The sequence below is a fragment of the Schistocerca cancellata genome, chromosome 4, assembly GCF_023864275.1.
Source record: "Schistocerca cancellata isolate TAMUIC-IGC-003103 chromosome 4, iqSchCanc2.1, whole genome shotgun sequence".
In the NCBI taxonomy this organism is placed as follows: domain Eukaryota; kingdom Metazoa; phylum Arthropoda; class Insecta; order Orthoptera; family Acrididae; genus Schistocerca; species Schistocerca cancellata.
In genome coordinates, this window is record NC_064629.1 from 118,694,517 (window position 1) to 118,710,953 (window position 16,437).

The following is a 16,437-nucleotide window of genomic DNA, read 5'->3' on the forward strand; positions in this document are numbered from 1 at the left end:
GCTTACCTTAGGACTAATGGTCACCATCACACTCGAAGTAGTTCCCATTTGCAAGTACACACTGGTCCCAGCACTTCTGCCACTGGTCAAATGTTTTCTGGAAGTCCTGTTCTTTGAGGGTATTTATCACCGCCAGCGATGCTTCTTGAATCATCTCTAGAGTGTCGAACTGATGGCCTTTCAACTTGAGTTTCAGTTTTGGGAACTGCACGAAGTCGCAAGGTACCACATCTAGTGAGTACGGTGGGTGGGGTACAACTGCCATGTCCTGGTGAGCAAGGACATGTGACAGGACGTGTTGTGATGCAGCAGCCGGTTCCCTTGACGCCAAAGTTCAGGCCATCGTTGCCGCATGTTTTCACGGAACCGTCGCGAACTTCACAGTAGGTACGCGGAATTCACTGTTTGGTTGGGTGGGACAAATTCTTTTTGCACTGTTCTCTTGGTATGATGTCACGCTCTTCACATTGCTCTTCCCCTGTCTCGCTTTTTTGGGTCTTGGAGAGCCCTATCTCTTCCACTGGGACGATTGTTGCTTTGTCTCTGGGTCATAACCATAAATCCACCTCTCGTTGCTGGTGATAACCCGTGGCAAGAAGGTTGGATCATCAGATGCGGTCTGACAAAGGTCCGTGCACACTTCAACCCAATTGTTGAAGTTTGGCAGCAATGTCTGGCATTGTGCAGCTTACAGGCCTTCCAGTGTGAGCATCATCTTCAATGTCTGTACGGCCAGCCCTGAACCGAGCATGCCCCTCAAACACACATGTACAGCTCATGTTCTGTCCCCCAAACACTTGTTGAATCATTTCTAGGGTCTCCGTCGCACTTTTCCTGAGATTTGTACAGAATTTGATACACACGCGCTGTCCTGTTCATAGATCCATCGTAAAATCGGCACACACAAAACACAGAGTATTACGGAAATCACTGTGGACACACAACACATCCTCCAAACTGAATGCCACTCCACACTCTGGCTCATCAGATATGCAGCTCTCGCCACCTAGTGGTGCAAAGATCTAATACTCCTACTTTCCAGAGGGCAGCACCAGTCCCAAACATTTTGGATTCCACCTCGTATTCACTCTTAAAGCCTGCCTAGTCAGTTTTGACCACCAACCCTTTAGGATTAGGGAAATCACCCTTCACCCTGCAGCTTAAAACAGTCTGAGCCGACCATTAAAGCGAATGGGGCTAGTACACCTGGGTGGCCAGGAAATTAGAGGTCGCTTTAGGGCCTGTGTGTACACAGTCTGTCTGTAGTCTTAATAAATGCTGGTACACTATTTTCCACATTATCAGAGTGAATTAATTTTAATGCATAATTTAGTTGCAGGCATGGGTCATTGGCAGGTTAGCTGTTTTATGTACTGAAATACATCTCTATGACCCCAACTTTCTTGTAGCTGAACTGTGTATGAATTGGAAGACTAGCTACCATTAACATTTTTAGCTGTGTACTGTTAAGATTGAGAAGAACTGGTTCATTAATTTTGTGCAAATTCTCATTGTGTGTGTCTGACTGCCTGCCAAAAATTTCAATCTCAACAAAGAATTATGTAACACACATTATTGTTGAAATACACTATGTGCTGCATATCTTCCATGTTGGTAGTAATAGGTAAATAGGAAAGCTATGTCATACAATATGTAACAAAGAACGTTATATTATTGTGTGAAATAGAATGTCTTCTGTACCTGTCTAGTTGATGGGTGTGAGTCAGTCAGTGATCATAAAAGTGAACTGAATTTTATTTGATCCTGTAGGATTATATGGTATGCAGTGAATGTGCATGTAAAATAGGACATGTCAAAAATACAAAAACCTTCATTATCAAATACTTTCTAACTATTCTATCATCGTTGATTATAATTAACAATATTTACAAATTTAATGTGAGCAGTACTCATCAACACCAAAATTCATTTTCCACCAGATAGTCTTTTAGGTTATTTGAAAACTTAGTGTCATGTATGTTGTCACACTTCTTAGTAATTTGATACCTCAGTACTGGGGTCCTTTTTCAAGCATTGGCAGTCAGAGGTGTATGCTTCATATGTCATTCTTCCTGTGTGTGCTGTGGCTGTGTACACTTGCATTTGTAGTCCTCTCTGCAGTATCTTTTGTAACATGTAGTATATTTTTATATATGTACAAGGAGGAAAAAGTTAAGATGTGTAGTCTTTTGAAGCAGTTCTGCATGTTTCAGAGGCTTTTCTTCTTAATATGATTCTGACTTTTTTTAATGTGAACACCCTTTTTATCTCTTGAATATTTGAGTTTCCCCACACTACCTCATACACTGTAGGTATGGTTCGAAGAGTCCATGGTATACTGTGCACAAGTCCATGGCATACTGTGCTCAGAAGCTGTTTGTCTTCATGCTGTGCTAGCTGCATTTTTATAAATATGATGGAGCTGAGTTTCTTACAGACATAATTAATATGTTGTTTCCATTTCAGCTTGTTATCCACCGTAATACCTAAAAATCTAGTGGGTTCCACTACTCCTAGTCTCGTTTCATCCACCTCTAAACCCATGTGCACAGCCTTCTCTTTAATTCTGAACACTGCATACATAGTCTTTTTTAGGTTTATAACAATTCCCATTTTCCAGGATCCATTGAGCTGTGGTGTTCGCAGACATGTATGCTCTTCTCTCAAGCTGTGTCACAGTTTGGTCATTGTTCAGTATTGTCATGTCACCTGTGTACAATATTTTCTTCTCTTTCCCGTCAACACCTATGTGATTAACAAACAGATTAAACAGCAATGGCCCCATTACTGATCCCTGCGGCACTCCATATTTGATGGTTTTGGTTTCTGACTGATATGCATCCACTATTGATACATATTACTTCTTGTTGCATATGTATTATTCTATCCACTTCCCTGCTTGCCCTTGAATACCATAGTTTTCCAATTTTCTTATCAGTATTTCACAGTCAACAGTGTTGAATGCTTTGGAGGGACCCAGAAACATTGCAGATACAACTTGTTTTTCATCTAAGGACTGTATAATGTATTCTGTCAGATTGACAATTGCTCATTCCATAGATCTACTCTTTCTGAAACCGTGTTGTGATGGTATGAGAATGTTGTATTTGTCCAGATAGTCAACTAATCAATTATACATAAGCATTTCCAGGATTTCTGAGAAACCTGATATCAGTGAAATTGGCCTGTAGTTGTTGGGGTTGTCCTTATCGCCTTCTTTTACGCTGATACCCCTCTGCTTATCTGCAGTTTTTCTGGAAAAAATTCCATCTCTGAGAGAGCTGTTTGCTATGTCCAACAATGGTGAGATTATTTGCTCACTTACTTGCTTTATTACATGATTGGATATTTCACCATCACCAGCTGATTTACTGGACTGCAGTTTCTTTATAGTTTCCCTGAGTTCATCTTCTGTGACTGGTTTCAAGAACATGGTTCTGCTCGATTTTTGTGATAACTTAGTAACCTTCCTTTGTGGACTGTGACTTTCCAGTTTTAAGTTCTCTACCACATTTATGTTGTTGTTATTGAATATGTTAGCTGTTTCTCTACCATCTGTAACCATTGTGTTGTTGGTATTTAATCCTGTTTTAGGATTTTTATGCCTTTTCTGGGCACATGAGCTTAACTTATTGCATAATATTAATACTACAGATGATTCCTTTGTTGTACCATTTTTACCTAAGTTAATGTTATTAGCTCTTAAAATATACTGATGTGCAGAACTTAAGCATGGAAGTAACTTTCATTTGACGTTACTCCCAAGTGGCATTGCTCAATGACAAGTCACAGCCAAGTAACATAGCTCGATGAAATTTGTACTGCACATCGAAAGAACTGCTACGGTATAGTATTGAAGGTAACTGAAAGAAATATTCTGTGAGACAAATAGGTATGACATTTTTATTCAATGACAACCATTACACTGAAGTTACCGTAATTGGTGATGGTCCCCTGGACATTACAAAAGGTGAGGCACGGTTCTTAATATGGTGTGTGATCACAATGAACAGTGATGCGTACTCTGCAATGTGCTTCCATGCTGGCCAAAAGGTTGTAAGGGGTTCTTGGAGGAGGGCATTCCATTCTCTGCCAGTGCAGTTGACAACTACTTGGATGGTCATCGATGCTTGTGGCCGTGCTGCAGTACATCTCCCCAAACCATCCCACACATGCTTGATAGGATTTAAGTTGGGTGAACATGCAGGTTAGTCCATTCACCAAATGTCCTCTCATTCCAAGAGCTGCTCCACCAACAGTGTTTGGTTTGAGTGTGCATTTGAAAGATACGGAGATCAGTTCACCCATGCCAAATTATGCCTCCCCATACCACCATACCGGGTGTGTTACTTGTTCCCACCTCTTGCCATATGAGGGTATGTCCAGCATTGTCCAACATTATTGTTTTGGTGGTCCACCAAACATTTGGGCATCATAGCAAAGTACAAATTTTTTGAGCTAAACCGAGTCATTGGTTTCATGTGATTAACAGCAGGGGAATTAATGTGATGAACTACCATGGCAAACATCAAAACACATACATCTACATGGATACTCTGCAAATCACATCTAAGTGCCTGGTAGAGGGTTAATCGAACCACCTTGACAGTAATTCTCTATTATTCCAATCTTGTACAGTGCACGGAAAAAACTAACACCTATATGTTTACGTGCTAGCTCTGATTTCCCTTATTTTATTATGAAGATCATTTCTTCCTATGTAGGTCAGCATCAACAAAATATTTTCACATTCGGAAGATAAAGTTAGTGATTCAAATTTCGTGAGAAGGTTCTGCCACAATTAAAAAGCCCCTTTGTTTTAATGATGTCCATCCCAAATCCTGTATCATTTCAGTGACACTCGCTCCCCTATTTTGCGATAATACAAAATGTGCTGCCCTTCTGTGAAATTTCTCTATGTACTCTGTCAATCCTATCTGGTAAGCAGTATTCTAAAAGAGGACGGATAGGCGTAGTGTAGGCAGTCTCTTAAGTAGATCTGCTACATTTTCTAAGTGTCTTGCCAATAAAACAGTCTTTGGTTAGCCTTCCCCACAACATTTTCTGTGTGTTCCTTCCAGTTTAAGTTGTTTGTAATTGTAATTCCTAGGTATTTAGTTGAATGTGCAGTCTTAAATTTGACTGATTTCTCATGTAACTGAAGTTTAATGGATTCCTCTTCACACTAGTGTGAATGACCTCACACTTTTAATTATTTAGGGTCAATTGCCAATTTTTGCACCATACAGATATTTTTTCTAAATCGTTTTGCAATTTGTTTTGATCTTTTGCTGACTTTCCTAGTCGATAAATGACAGCGTCATCTGCAAACAACCAAAGATGGCTGCTCGGATTGTCTCCTAAATAGTTTATATAGATGAGGAACAGCAAAGCGCCTATAACAGTAACTTGGAGAACACCAGAAATCACTTCTGTTTTACTTGATGACTCTCCGTCAGTTACTACGAACTGTGACCTCTCTGACAGAAAATCATGAATCCAATCACATAACTGAGATGATATTCCATAAGCACGCAATATTACTACAAGCCGTTTGTGTGGTACAGTGTCAAAAGCCTTCTGAATCAGTTTGAAATCCCTTGTCAACAGCACTCATGTGAGGAAAGACAAAAACAAAGTTTATTTAACTTTTGGAAGTAATGATAAATATGCTCTCCATGAAAATGATGCGTTAACAAAATGTTCGATGTGTGAGAGAAGCTCAAATTACACATTATAGTACATATTTTAAAATTTGTATTGTTTCTAACCCCCCCCCCCCTTTCCCCCACATAAATTGTTCTTAATCTGTCCTTTGGCACTCACGGCCCTGAAATCAATAATAATTTGTGCTGCCACCTTTCCATAAAAATGATGATGATATTATTATTCTTTTAATTTACTTTAATTTGTTTTTAATGTGTTTTTAAATTGATTTGTTTGTCCTACTAAGGACCTCATGAAAAAACTTAAATATTCCCTTTCTTTCTTTTCCCGCTAAACCCCGTCCCCACCCTCTCCCTCCCTGGCTTCAAGTCAGAGATGTTGAAGATGATGTGACATAGCTGTTGGATTCCTCCCATCTGTTATGACTCTCATAATTAACCAAACTCTTTGGTTAATTTTTGTCATATTTTTCCATACATTTACCTAGTGGCATGTGTACTTTCTAAAAAATCTCAAGTTCTTATTTAGACTAATACCACTAAAATTTATAGTTCTGTTTATTCTTTCCACTACAATGATTCAAGAAGTAATGTTGGTTTAGCTATATAGCATGTTAATTAAAGGTTACAGTTAGCACTATAGTTTGATACATGAAAAACTTTGTGAGCTAATCAGCTTAGTTACATATAATGTCCCACATAAACACAGAGCTAAGCAGTCCGACTTTCTATAAAGTACTTTAAATTATCCAAAACTAATTATCTTCTAAAATCATTAAACTCAAAGTTCATAACCCATGCTAATTTCCATTACACATTTTGTCATAAATAATGTTAGATTCTGAATTTTGACTGCATACATTTGTTGCCTTAATTTTTCTGTAAAAATGTTGTACAGCATTGATTAATTTACTTGCGAATCAGTTATTTCATGTATTTTACCATATGGCAATCGTGTGTAAATAAGGGGACACACATTACATGAGGAGAATTCTTTGCGTGTATTTTTATAAATTTCTGACCACCATCATTTTCTGTAAGCCAAAATCACATTAGTTTTGCTAGTTCTTCCAAAACAATAAAATCTAGCCTATTTTCAAAGCATAATGTAACACACAAAATAACTTCTCATTCTAGTGTCCATCTATAAGTAATCAGACATCACCAGAAATTGGCAGTTCACAATTTGTAAGTTCACAAGTAAGACTTGTGTTGGGCACACTCACAATGTTAACTCATGCCAGTACGGCGCACATTTAGGATATGCAAATATGCACACTGAAAACCACAAAACTTGAGAACTTTAATGTTTAAAGACTTAAGAGTGATTTCTGTAACCTAAATTAAGGAACATTTTAATTGAACTGTGTTGTGATGAGTAAGAGTGTGGAATGTCTTTGTTATTGATACAAGTGATGGTTAGACACACTGAAGCTCATTATGAACTGGGTCAATTGAACTAACAAAGTTTAGTATTTTCTGTAATAAACTGCTACTGGGTAGTGCTAAGTATGAACTGTGACATTTTAGAGTAAATGTGAACTGTGTTGTTGTGCCACAGCATAATCATTACCTTTGCCACTGTAATCGTAGGGATGATCTAGTCCAGCATGCTAATAAACGTTTGTACTGGACAAGCTGGTCACCGTTATTAATAATCCTAGTGAAGGATAAATGTGTGCATGAGTGCAAACTAAACTGAGGTGCCATATACATCTTTGCTGAAACACCATCCCACACTCAATTACAGTTTCAGCTTTTAGGTGATTAAAAGTGGTGCTACTGAGGAGAGATTATGAGAAATTAGTCAGTGTTTTGTCCATTTGGAAGCATTTGTTCATCCTAGGTGGTCACAAAACAGAATTCTGTGTTTGATGTCTTCAATTTATTCTATTTTGCATTATATTTCTTCTTTCTATTTGTGTACTGTGAGATTCTGTTTTTAAAAATTTTGACCTAGTATGTCGTATAAGATAGTACTGTGTTTTGGTTCTGTTTTGGCTGGTGTTTCTTAGTGTGTTAATCTTGTTAGGTAGTGTCCTTCCTGCAGCTTTGTTCATGGGTGTGCTTTCTTTCTTTCTTTCTTTCTTTCTTTCTTTCTTTCCCCAAAGAAAGACATTTCTTCAAAATCAGTTCACAGATATGGGGATGGATATATAACTGCATATCATTTTCTCCTTGTCAAATAATGTACTCAAATGGTTTTCAACTTGTCCATCTTATCATAAATTTCAGTATTATCTCTTGCATACCTCTAGCTTATGATCTTTTGTGAAAAATATAAAAGAAATATGTTTTTGAAGTTATTTAAAATGTTGTACTTTATAACGTTGATATGCTAAAATTCTGCAGTAGTTTTGTTATGAAGAGCTATATGTATTGTATGAAAATATTGTTCTGGGTGTTACTAGGGAATTCTTGCACAAAAAAGTGAAATAAAATGCACAAAGATTGAAAGAAAATATTGATCTTTCAAAATGTTCATATTTAGTATCTGTGTGTAGCCATTTTTTGATATTTAATTGCTCTGTAGCCATTATTCTGCTCCAGACAAAGAATACAAATATTACAGATATTATATATATGGTGTTTTACATCAGTCAGAACCTTTATTTTAACTCAATGGCCAGAAGATACGCGGCTTAAATATTAGAAAAATAAAGTTTTTGTGGCAGCACTCCCAAAATTTAACAGACGTATTATTTATTGCTCTACGAAAACATCCAGATGTGTGTGACAAACATGTCTTATAAAGAGAGAGATATTTTATGTGGGAGAGCTATGGAGACTTTCACTGTAGTGACATTTGCAGAAGGTTAGAAATGTTACATCTTTCTTGGAGGAAAGAGCGTGTTGTAATGGGGTATGTGGAGCACATTTCTTGATTTGCACAAATAGCTATTGACTAATCGACATAGTGATCCTGATTACAGTGTATGAATTGAGTCCATATTTTTTATTTTATTGCAGGCTGAAAGACTGTTGTCTTTTATCCCTCCTGATGGGAACTTCCGTCTTATGTCTTACCACATTGGATCTCAAAATATAGTAGCGATCCCTATATATGTAAGGCATAGTATTTCCTTTAAAGATGTTGGAGGAGGAAGACTGGATCTCACTGTGGGACCAAAACAGACAATTGGTAGAACTGTGAGTAAGGTTTTGTTTATAAGTAATTAATTTTTTTATTATTAGTGGCCAAACACTGTGTGTGAAGTTAGCATTTAGAGATGTGTAAGTAGCAGGTCATGTTGTGTAAATCTATGCTGCTTAACATTGTATAACTGAGAGAAGAGACTAGACATGTATCCAAATATTTTATTTGTTTATTTTATTTTAATTTTATTTTTTCAACATTTTGTTGACAAGGAACCAGCAACTTTGTTAAATTTCTTAAAGTTTTTATTAAAAATTCTCTTACCAAATCAAAATTCTGAATTGGTAAGAGGCACGTATGGGTTGTGGCATTCATTCTGCAAACATTTATAAAGCATGTGTTGCCACTTTGATGTTTATTATTAAGATCAGGCACTGTTAGTGCAGCCTCAGTAGGCCACGCTTAAAAATTAACTTTTAAGATTTGAAACTGGTTGCCTAATATAATACTGTAACTGTGACAGAATCATTAATAACTGCTTTAACAAATGATATTTCTTTCGGCAAAACCTTTTATTTATCATCCTCACATCCTTACATTGCCTGAGGGACGGGGGGAACTGTTACTATAAGAAAGAGAGAACCTAGTTTTCTAAACAGAAATTTAGAGGAAAATTTAATGTACATAGCTGTTCTTCTGTTTTACAGGTCGAGAATGTTGTTATTGAAATTCCAATGCCAAAATCTGTGCTAAACTGTAGTCTTGTTCCTAATCAAGGGAAATATTCCTTTGATCCTGTCAGTAAAGTACTGATGTGGGATATTGGACGTATAGATACATCGAGACTGCCAAATCTCCGAGGCACTGTGAGTTCACTTACACATTATAATTTGTTAGTTGTATTTAAACACACACACACACACACACACACACACACACACACACACACACACACACACACACAAGTGTAAGACATAAAGTAGCTAATTTGCACACAATTTGTGTGTTTAGTTGATTACTGAAAGAGAATGGGCCAATTACTCAGAGGCCTTTTAACACGTCCATTGGCATTGTCCAGGTAAGATTGTTAACTAGAGCACATGACAGTTTTCATTCTTGCTGTGCTGGATTTCTGTTTTGTACATTTGGATACACTTCCAATCTCTCTGACGTAATAAAACTGCAAGTGCCCAACTGCCCCAGAACATATGTGCAATCTTTAGCCTTCTCTCTTTGCCCTTCTCATTCAGCAGTTTATTAGCTTACCAAGAATCCACTTCTGTTGCTCTCCATTGTTCCAAACTCCCATTTAGTCAACATCTCATGCCTTCAAACTATATGATGATCATATAATTCCTTCTTTTTTATCGATTTATAAGGTTTTGCACTTTCTCATTTTCACGTTTTCTTCTTAGCAACTAGGAAAGGTGTTGAAAAATCTGTCTATCTTTGTTGCAGATGTTAGCTGTACAGCAATGTTTTCGAATCGTAGGTGTTACCCAAATTTTCTTGGGTTTTAGTTTTACTTGTACTACAACTTTTCGTATATAATGTATAAAATCCAGATACTTGGTGTTTAAAAGCTATGAATGAAGGGTAAAACGTGTTTGTCCAGACAAGGAAAGTGTTTCTGACGCAATGGTATCAGGGTAATAATGTGTAGCAAAATTCTGACTGGGTGAAATGCTGTGTCGTGTTATAAAATAAAATGGAATAGATGTGATCTGTCAGCAAACTCAGCGACCTTCCTTTCATTTTACAGTATGACACATCTTTTCAAGCATAAGAATTGTAATAGGTTTAGAAGTGAGTCTTAAGGAAAAGTAACTGGATAATTAATTTTGGTGATATACGAATGGAAACATCCTCGATGTTATTCTTCTTGATGCAATAATTTACCAACAGCCGTATAATTTGTAGAAGTTTATTTTATTTTATGAACTTCTGTGTGCTGCTACCAGTTTCTGCATTACATTGATGCCATCTTCAGGCCCCACTCGTCATAGTCGTAAAATCGCTATACACGGAAGGAGCGATGTAACTGGATCCGTGACTGTGACGAGTGGGGCCTGAAGATGGCATCAATGTAATGCCGAAACTGGTAGCAGCACATAGAAGTTCATAAAATAAAATAAACTTCTACAAATCATAAGGCTGTTGGTAAATTATTGCATCAAGAAGTTCATGCCAGCTGTCATCCCACGATCTATAATGAATCAACGAAGATTCGATGTTATTCAGTCTGTGTATTGAGCAAACAGTAAAGGAAACAAAAGAAAAATTTGTAGTAGGTATTAAAGTCCAAGGAGAGAGTTTTTATACTGAACAGCACATGGGAGATCTTCAAAGTAGATTTTTTCATGATTTTACAAAAAAGTGCTTTGCACTTCTGTGGGGTATTGATATAAGGGTACGACTTGAAATCATGTAAGTGTGAAGAAAATGGGAAAGGGCAGTGCAGTCCATGAGGTCACCTTGCCTATCTAGCCAGTACTTTGAATTACTACTATTACAGGAACACTCAATCTTATGAAGGAAAAAGTCTTCCTGCAGTTTCCTATATTACAAGAAAATATAACTTTGAGACACTCGTCAAATTTTCGATCTGACTGTGTGACATTCATGTCAAATTGTACTGAAATCCCAGTGTACGTATTGACACGAGTTGTATATTTGAATATAATGTGAGGACAAAAGTGTTCCTTGATTTTATGTAAAGAACGAATCAGTTGGGGGGGGGGGGGGGCAGAAGATGGTGCCTCATTTTCAGAGATGGCTAAACTTAAGTGAAAGAGAGATTGCTGTCAAACAGTAGATGATGTGAAAAAGTTGATAGTTGACAGACGCGCTGGGACAGCTGATCAGCCACAGTTAACCAAGAAACATACATGTGGTACCTTACATTGGACACTTGTGTATGTGACTTATTACGAAAGGCACCCACTGTGTCACCCACTCCTCAAATAAGCTCAGTAGTGAAAACAACTGTCCAATTCAAAAAACTGTGTGAGTAGGACAGTTAAAAATTGTGGTGTCAAGATTTCTACTTCATCGTGCAAATGGATGTGTAAAAGTTTGGAGTAAATTTAACAGTAGTGACTTCTCGTGAATATTGCCCTGGCTGTTGACAGTGAGTGAATGTACATTTTCCAAGTATGTCTATCTGTGGTACAGTATACCCTGCTTCTACATACCCAGAATTAACATTTTCACACCATTTATGACTTTACCACTCCCATTCAACTTCCTTTGTTCAAAATGGCAATTCACACCCAATTTTGCATTAACCTATTTATAATGTTCCTGATTTACACTTTATGAAAAAATGTTTGTGGAGAATGAATATGACATAAGTGAGGTAAAATGATGCTGGCCTTCAAGTAATGTTTACAGATGTTATGTGGTTAAGTTTCTTGACAGTAGCACACTCTGTTCAGCAGATCTGAATTGGTAAAAGTCTTAACAGTTACTGTTTTATCTTCTGCTGCTGCCCAGCTCTACTCGGGATGGTGGCTGATGGGGCTAACTTAGTGCCTTCGGATAAAGGTATCATGACTTGTCACAACCGTTTCCAAACTGTCCCTACTGCGCACTCGCAGCTTCACGATTGCTGTGATCTTTGTGAAACCTTTACATTAACTTGAATGCAAATGTGTGCATACTTCGCGTGTTTTGTTATTTGGTCACTTGTAGTACTAGGTGACACCTTTGCTCTCTTTGCGTTGCCCGATTGTGTTTGGTTTAAACAGCAAAATTTTGTATTTTTAATGTTTGGCAAGACACGTATCAAGAATTTAATCTCACCATCCAGTGCAAATGTTTACGTAAGTAGTTTTTGTGATGTTTTACCTTCAAACAATGTGGGTGACAGATTGTGTATGTGGTTTTCTGGCTAATGGAGGACACACAGTAATTTTTAACCTCAAAAAGACAACTACAGTGCAATAAATGCAATACACCACATACGGAAACACCACAAAAATTCTTACGTAAGTATTTATGCTTGAGAATGAGAATTAATTCTCAAAACACATTATGCTAAGGTTAAAAAAATATGTAACTGGTGCAGTGTTTTATTATTTAAATAATGGATGACAGTTACATGTTTTCCAAAAAAGATAATATGTAGGAAATTAAGTCACATGACTGTATTTCCCAGACAGTTACCAGTTCTGGTTACATTAGCAGCTAAACATATTAAAAAACTCTCAATCTTTTTTCAATAATAAAAAAATGTCCCAGGTGAGTATTTTTGATGCCTATTATGTACATAATTATACATAATAATCCTATATGTAACTTCCGCCACTTAAGATGTGATTTCCCATATTTTACATTTTCCCGCACCATTTTTGTAAAGTTATTTGAAAAATGTAAAAGTGAGGCTTCACTGTGTATGTAACCAGTACACAGCTGGTATCCAGAGTTGAGGTCTTGTGGATCGGTTGAGTAAGACTGGTTTTTTCCCCAATTGCAGTACCATCTGCTGAGATGACAGTGCATGTACTCATGACAAAAATAGTGCAGTAGTTCTTTGAGAAACTCAGTACTCATGTTAAATGATGTGCACGACACTCCATCCTACCCAGACAGAATGCTGTATGGAATTTGTGAGATTTTGTAGAACAGGTCCTCAATCGCTTGAACATCATGCTTCCAAATCAACATTGCTGCATTGTGTGTAGCATTGTGGGCCGCACCACATAATTCTACTACTATCAGTGTTTCATTATAATATTCTCACATCAGACTGATGCCATACAAAAGGCAAACATAACTAAGAATAATATGTAGATGGTGATAATCAGTAACTGTGGAGCATAGTGCTACCTTTTAATCTTTCACAAGTAAATAGTAAATAGTACTGTGACAGCTTTGCATTAATAGCAGGCATGCCATCACTGAGTGGCCTTGTGCATACATTGAGGTGACAAAATTTATGGGATAGTGATATGCGCATCTACAGATAGTGGTATCACCTACACAAGGTATAAAAGGGCAGTGCATTGGTGGAGATATCATTTTTACTCAAGTTTCATGTGAAAAGATTTCCGATGTGATTGTAGCTGCACGAAGGGAATGAACATCCTCGAACACAGAATGGCAGTTTGAATTAGAGGCATGTGACATTTCATTTTATAAATCATTAGGGAAATCAACATTCGAAGATCCACAGTGTCAAGAGTATGCCGAGAATACCAAACTTCAGGCATCTCCTCTCACCACGTACGACACAGTGGCCGATAGCCTTCAGTTAATGACTGAGAACAGCAGCATTTGCATAAAGTTATCGGTACTAACAAACAGGCAACACTTCGTGAAGTGAATGTGGAACACACGACAAACATACCCATGAGGACAGTATGACGAAATTTGGCATTAGTGGGCTATGGCAGCAGACGACTAACGCAAGTGCTTTTGGTAACAGCACAACATTCCCTGCAGCACCTCTCCTGGGGTCATGACCATATCGGTTGGCCCCTAGATGACTGGAAAATGTTGGCTTTGTCAGATGCATCCCGATTTTAGTTGGTAAGACCTGATAGCAGGGTTCGAATGTGTCACAGACACCATGAAACCATGGATCCAAGTTGTCAACGAGGCACTGTGCGTGCACTGATGGTGGCTCCAAAATGGTGTAGGCTGTGTTCACATGGAATGGAGTGGGTCATCTGGTCTAACCGAACCAATCATTGGCTCGAAATGATTATGTTTGGCTACTTGGAGACCATTTGCAGCCATTCATGGACTTCATGTTCCCAAACAACTATGGATTTTTGTGGATGATGGTGCACCATGTCACTGGGTCACAATCATTCACGATTGATTTGAAGAACGTTATGGACAATTTAAGTGCTCAACGTGAATCCCATTTAAGGGACATAATGGAGGGGTTAGTTTATGCACAAAATCCTGCACTGGCAACACTTTTGCAATTATGGACAGCTATAGAGGCAGCACGGCTCACTATTTTTGTAGGTGACTTTAAATGACTTGTTGAATCCTTGCCATATCAAGTTTTTGCACTCTGCCAGGCAAAAGGAGGTTTGACATGACTTTTGTCACGTTATTGTAAGTGTGAGATTAGCAAGCCAACAGTTCAGGGTCTGAGACCTGGTAATCTCTAATTTTTATTTCTTTTTGTCACTAATCATTTCTTTCAGCTTTGTATATATTCCATGCAAGTGAAAAATGCCAGGTTACACTGTGCTTGGGATTCCATATTATATTGGTGGAGGACCCTCTTACAACTTTCTGTATAACTCAGTTCATAGTCATGAGGAATGCAAGAGTGTGCTGCTTTCCGTTAAAGTGCTTTGCTAGTGAAACTGACCTTTGCTTTTAAGTTCAGCATTACCTTTCTTTATAATTCAGTTTTGTTATACCGACATGTCATCGTTACATATTTATGTGCACAATATTTGGAAGATGCTTTGAAGCCACTTGATGATGAAGCAGAAGTGTGTGTAATATACTGTCAGAATATTTATAGTTAAATTCCTGATTTATCTGCAATCCTTTTTGTTAACATTGCCATAAATAACAAGCCTATGACCTTTTCAAATTTCAGATCAATTTGCAGTCAGGTGCTCCTGCCGTAGAATCAAATCCCTCAATAAATGTAAGTAATCAGTAGTTTTCCCATAACTGTAGTTCCAGTTTTCATGTAGCTTATTGTGAATGCAGTTCATCATCAGCTGCTTTGTTTTATGTTGTGAGTGTGTAAAAGATAATGAGCAGATTCGAATCTCATATAATCTTTCTGCTTGTGTAAAGTAATGATATGCATGTGTGTATTAGGCCTTTCTTACGATTTGAATATATTTTGTTTGTTTAGTTCTTAGATACTGCCTTTCTCATTTATTCCCATTTAAGCATTTTTTTTCCCTCCATTATAAAGCTTTTGCTGTTCACTTCGACTGCTGCTGCTAATATTCCTTAGTGATCAATCAGTCTTGACTGACAGTTGTAAATTAATAAATTAATTATCTGTGTTCATAAATGAAGTGGCTATTGAAATGGATGATGCAGCTGCAAGGACAATAAATAATCATTTAAATTCAGTTCCTCAAATTTTAATTAACTTTGCTGACTAAGAAACTTGTTTAAGATGACCACATAGATTTTATACAGATGTATCCATTGTTTTAAACTAAAATGCTAAATATAAATGAAAGTCATGTGTATTAGCATTATAGCCTCTTTTTTTATGACAGTCCTATCTTTGACCCATGTCCCCTGTACACTAAAGTAGGACATGGTGTGCAAAAGAGTCCACCCATTTGCTCCACTGTAATTTTCAATGCCAACAGCTGCAGCTGTGACAGATGCTGGATCCAGCTGCGGATTTCCGCTTCAGAGAGGGTTGATGCTACATGCCCCCTAGAGGCCCAGTCTCTCTTCAGTAACAGCGTTGAGTTGAAGTGGGGAGGGGTCTATTGTCAGGCTGTGGTTGCTCAAAGAAATATCATTATTCATCATAAATTTTATTGAAGAACAAACTACCACAACTGTAGCACACTTTGCAGTGGCAATGTCCTCCCCCCTTCCCAAGCAATACAGTTTCTGTTTCTGAACTTGAGCACCATGTGCGTGTAATTGATGTTGTCTCTGGTTGCCACCTTCATGGGCAAACCAGGTAAAAATTTCCACACTTTACTACAAAGCTAGCTG

The 16,437-nt window shown here is 37.6% G+C and overlaps 1 protein-coding gene across 1 annotated transcript in view; it reads left to right on the forward strand.

Moving 5' to 3' along the window:
* The window catches only part of LOC126183460 (AP-3 complex subunit mu-1), a 141,365-nt gene that overhangs the window by 113,474 nt on the left and 11,454 nt on the right, over nucleotides 1–16,437 (forward strand). Inside the window, exons 7-9 of the mRNA XM_049925460.1 lie at nucleotides 8,637–8,816; nucleotides 9,471–9,629; nucleotides 15,335–15,385. Of these exons, the coding sequence (XP_049781417.1) occupies nucleotides 8,637–8,816; nucleotides 9,471–9,629; nucleotides 15,335–15,385 (390 nt within the window). The remainder of the gene's footprint in view (nucleotides 1–8,636; nucleotides 8,817–9,470; nucleotides 9,630–15,334; nucleotides 15,386–16,437) is intronic.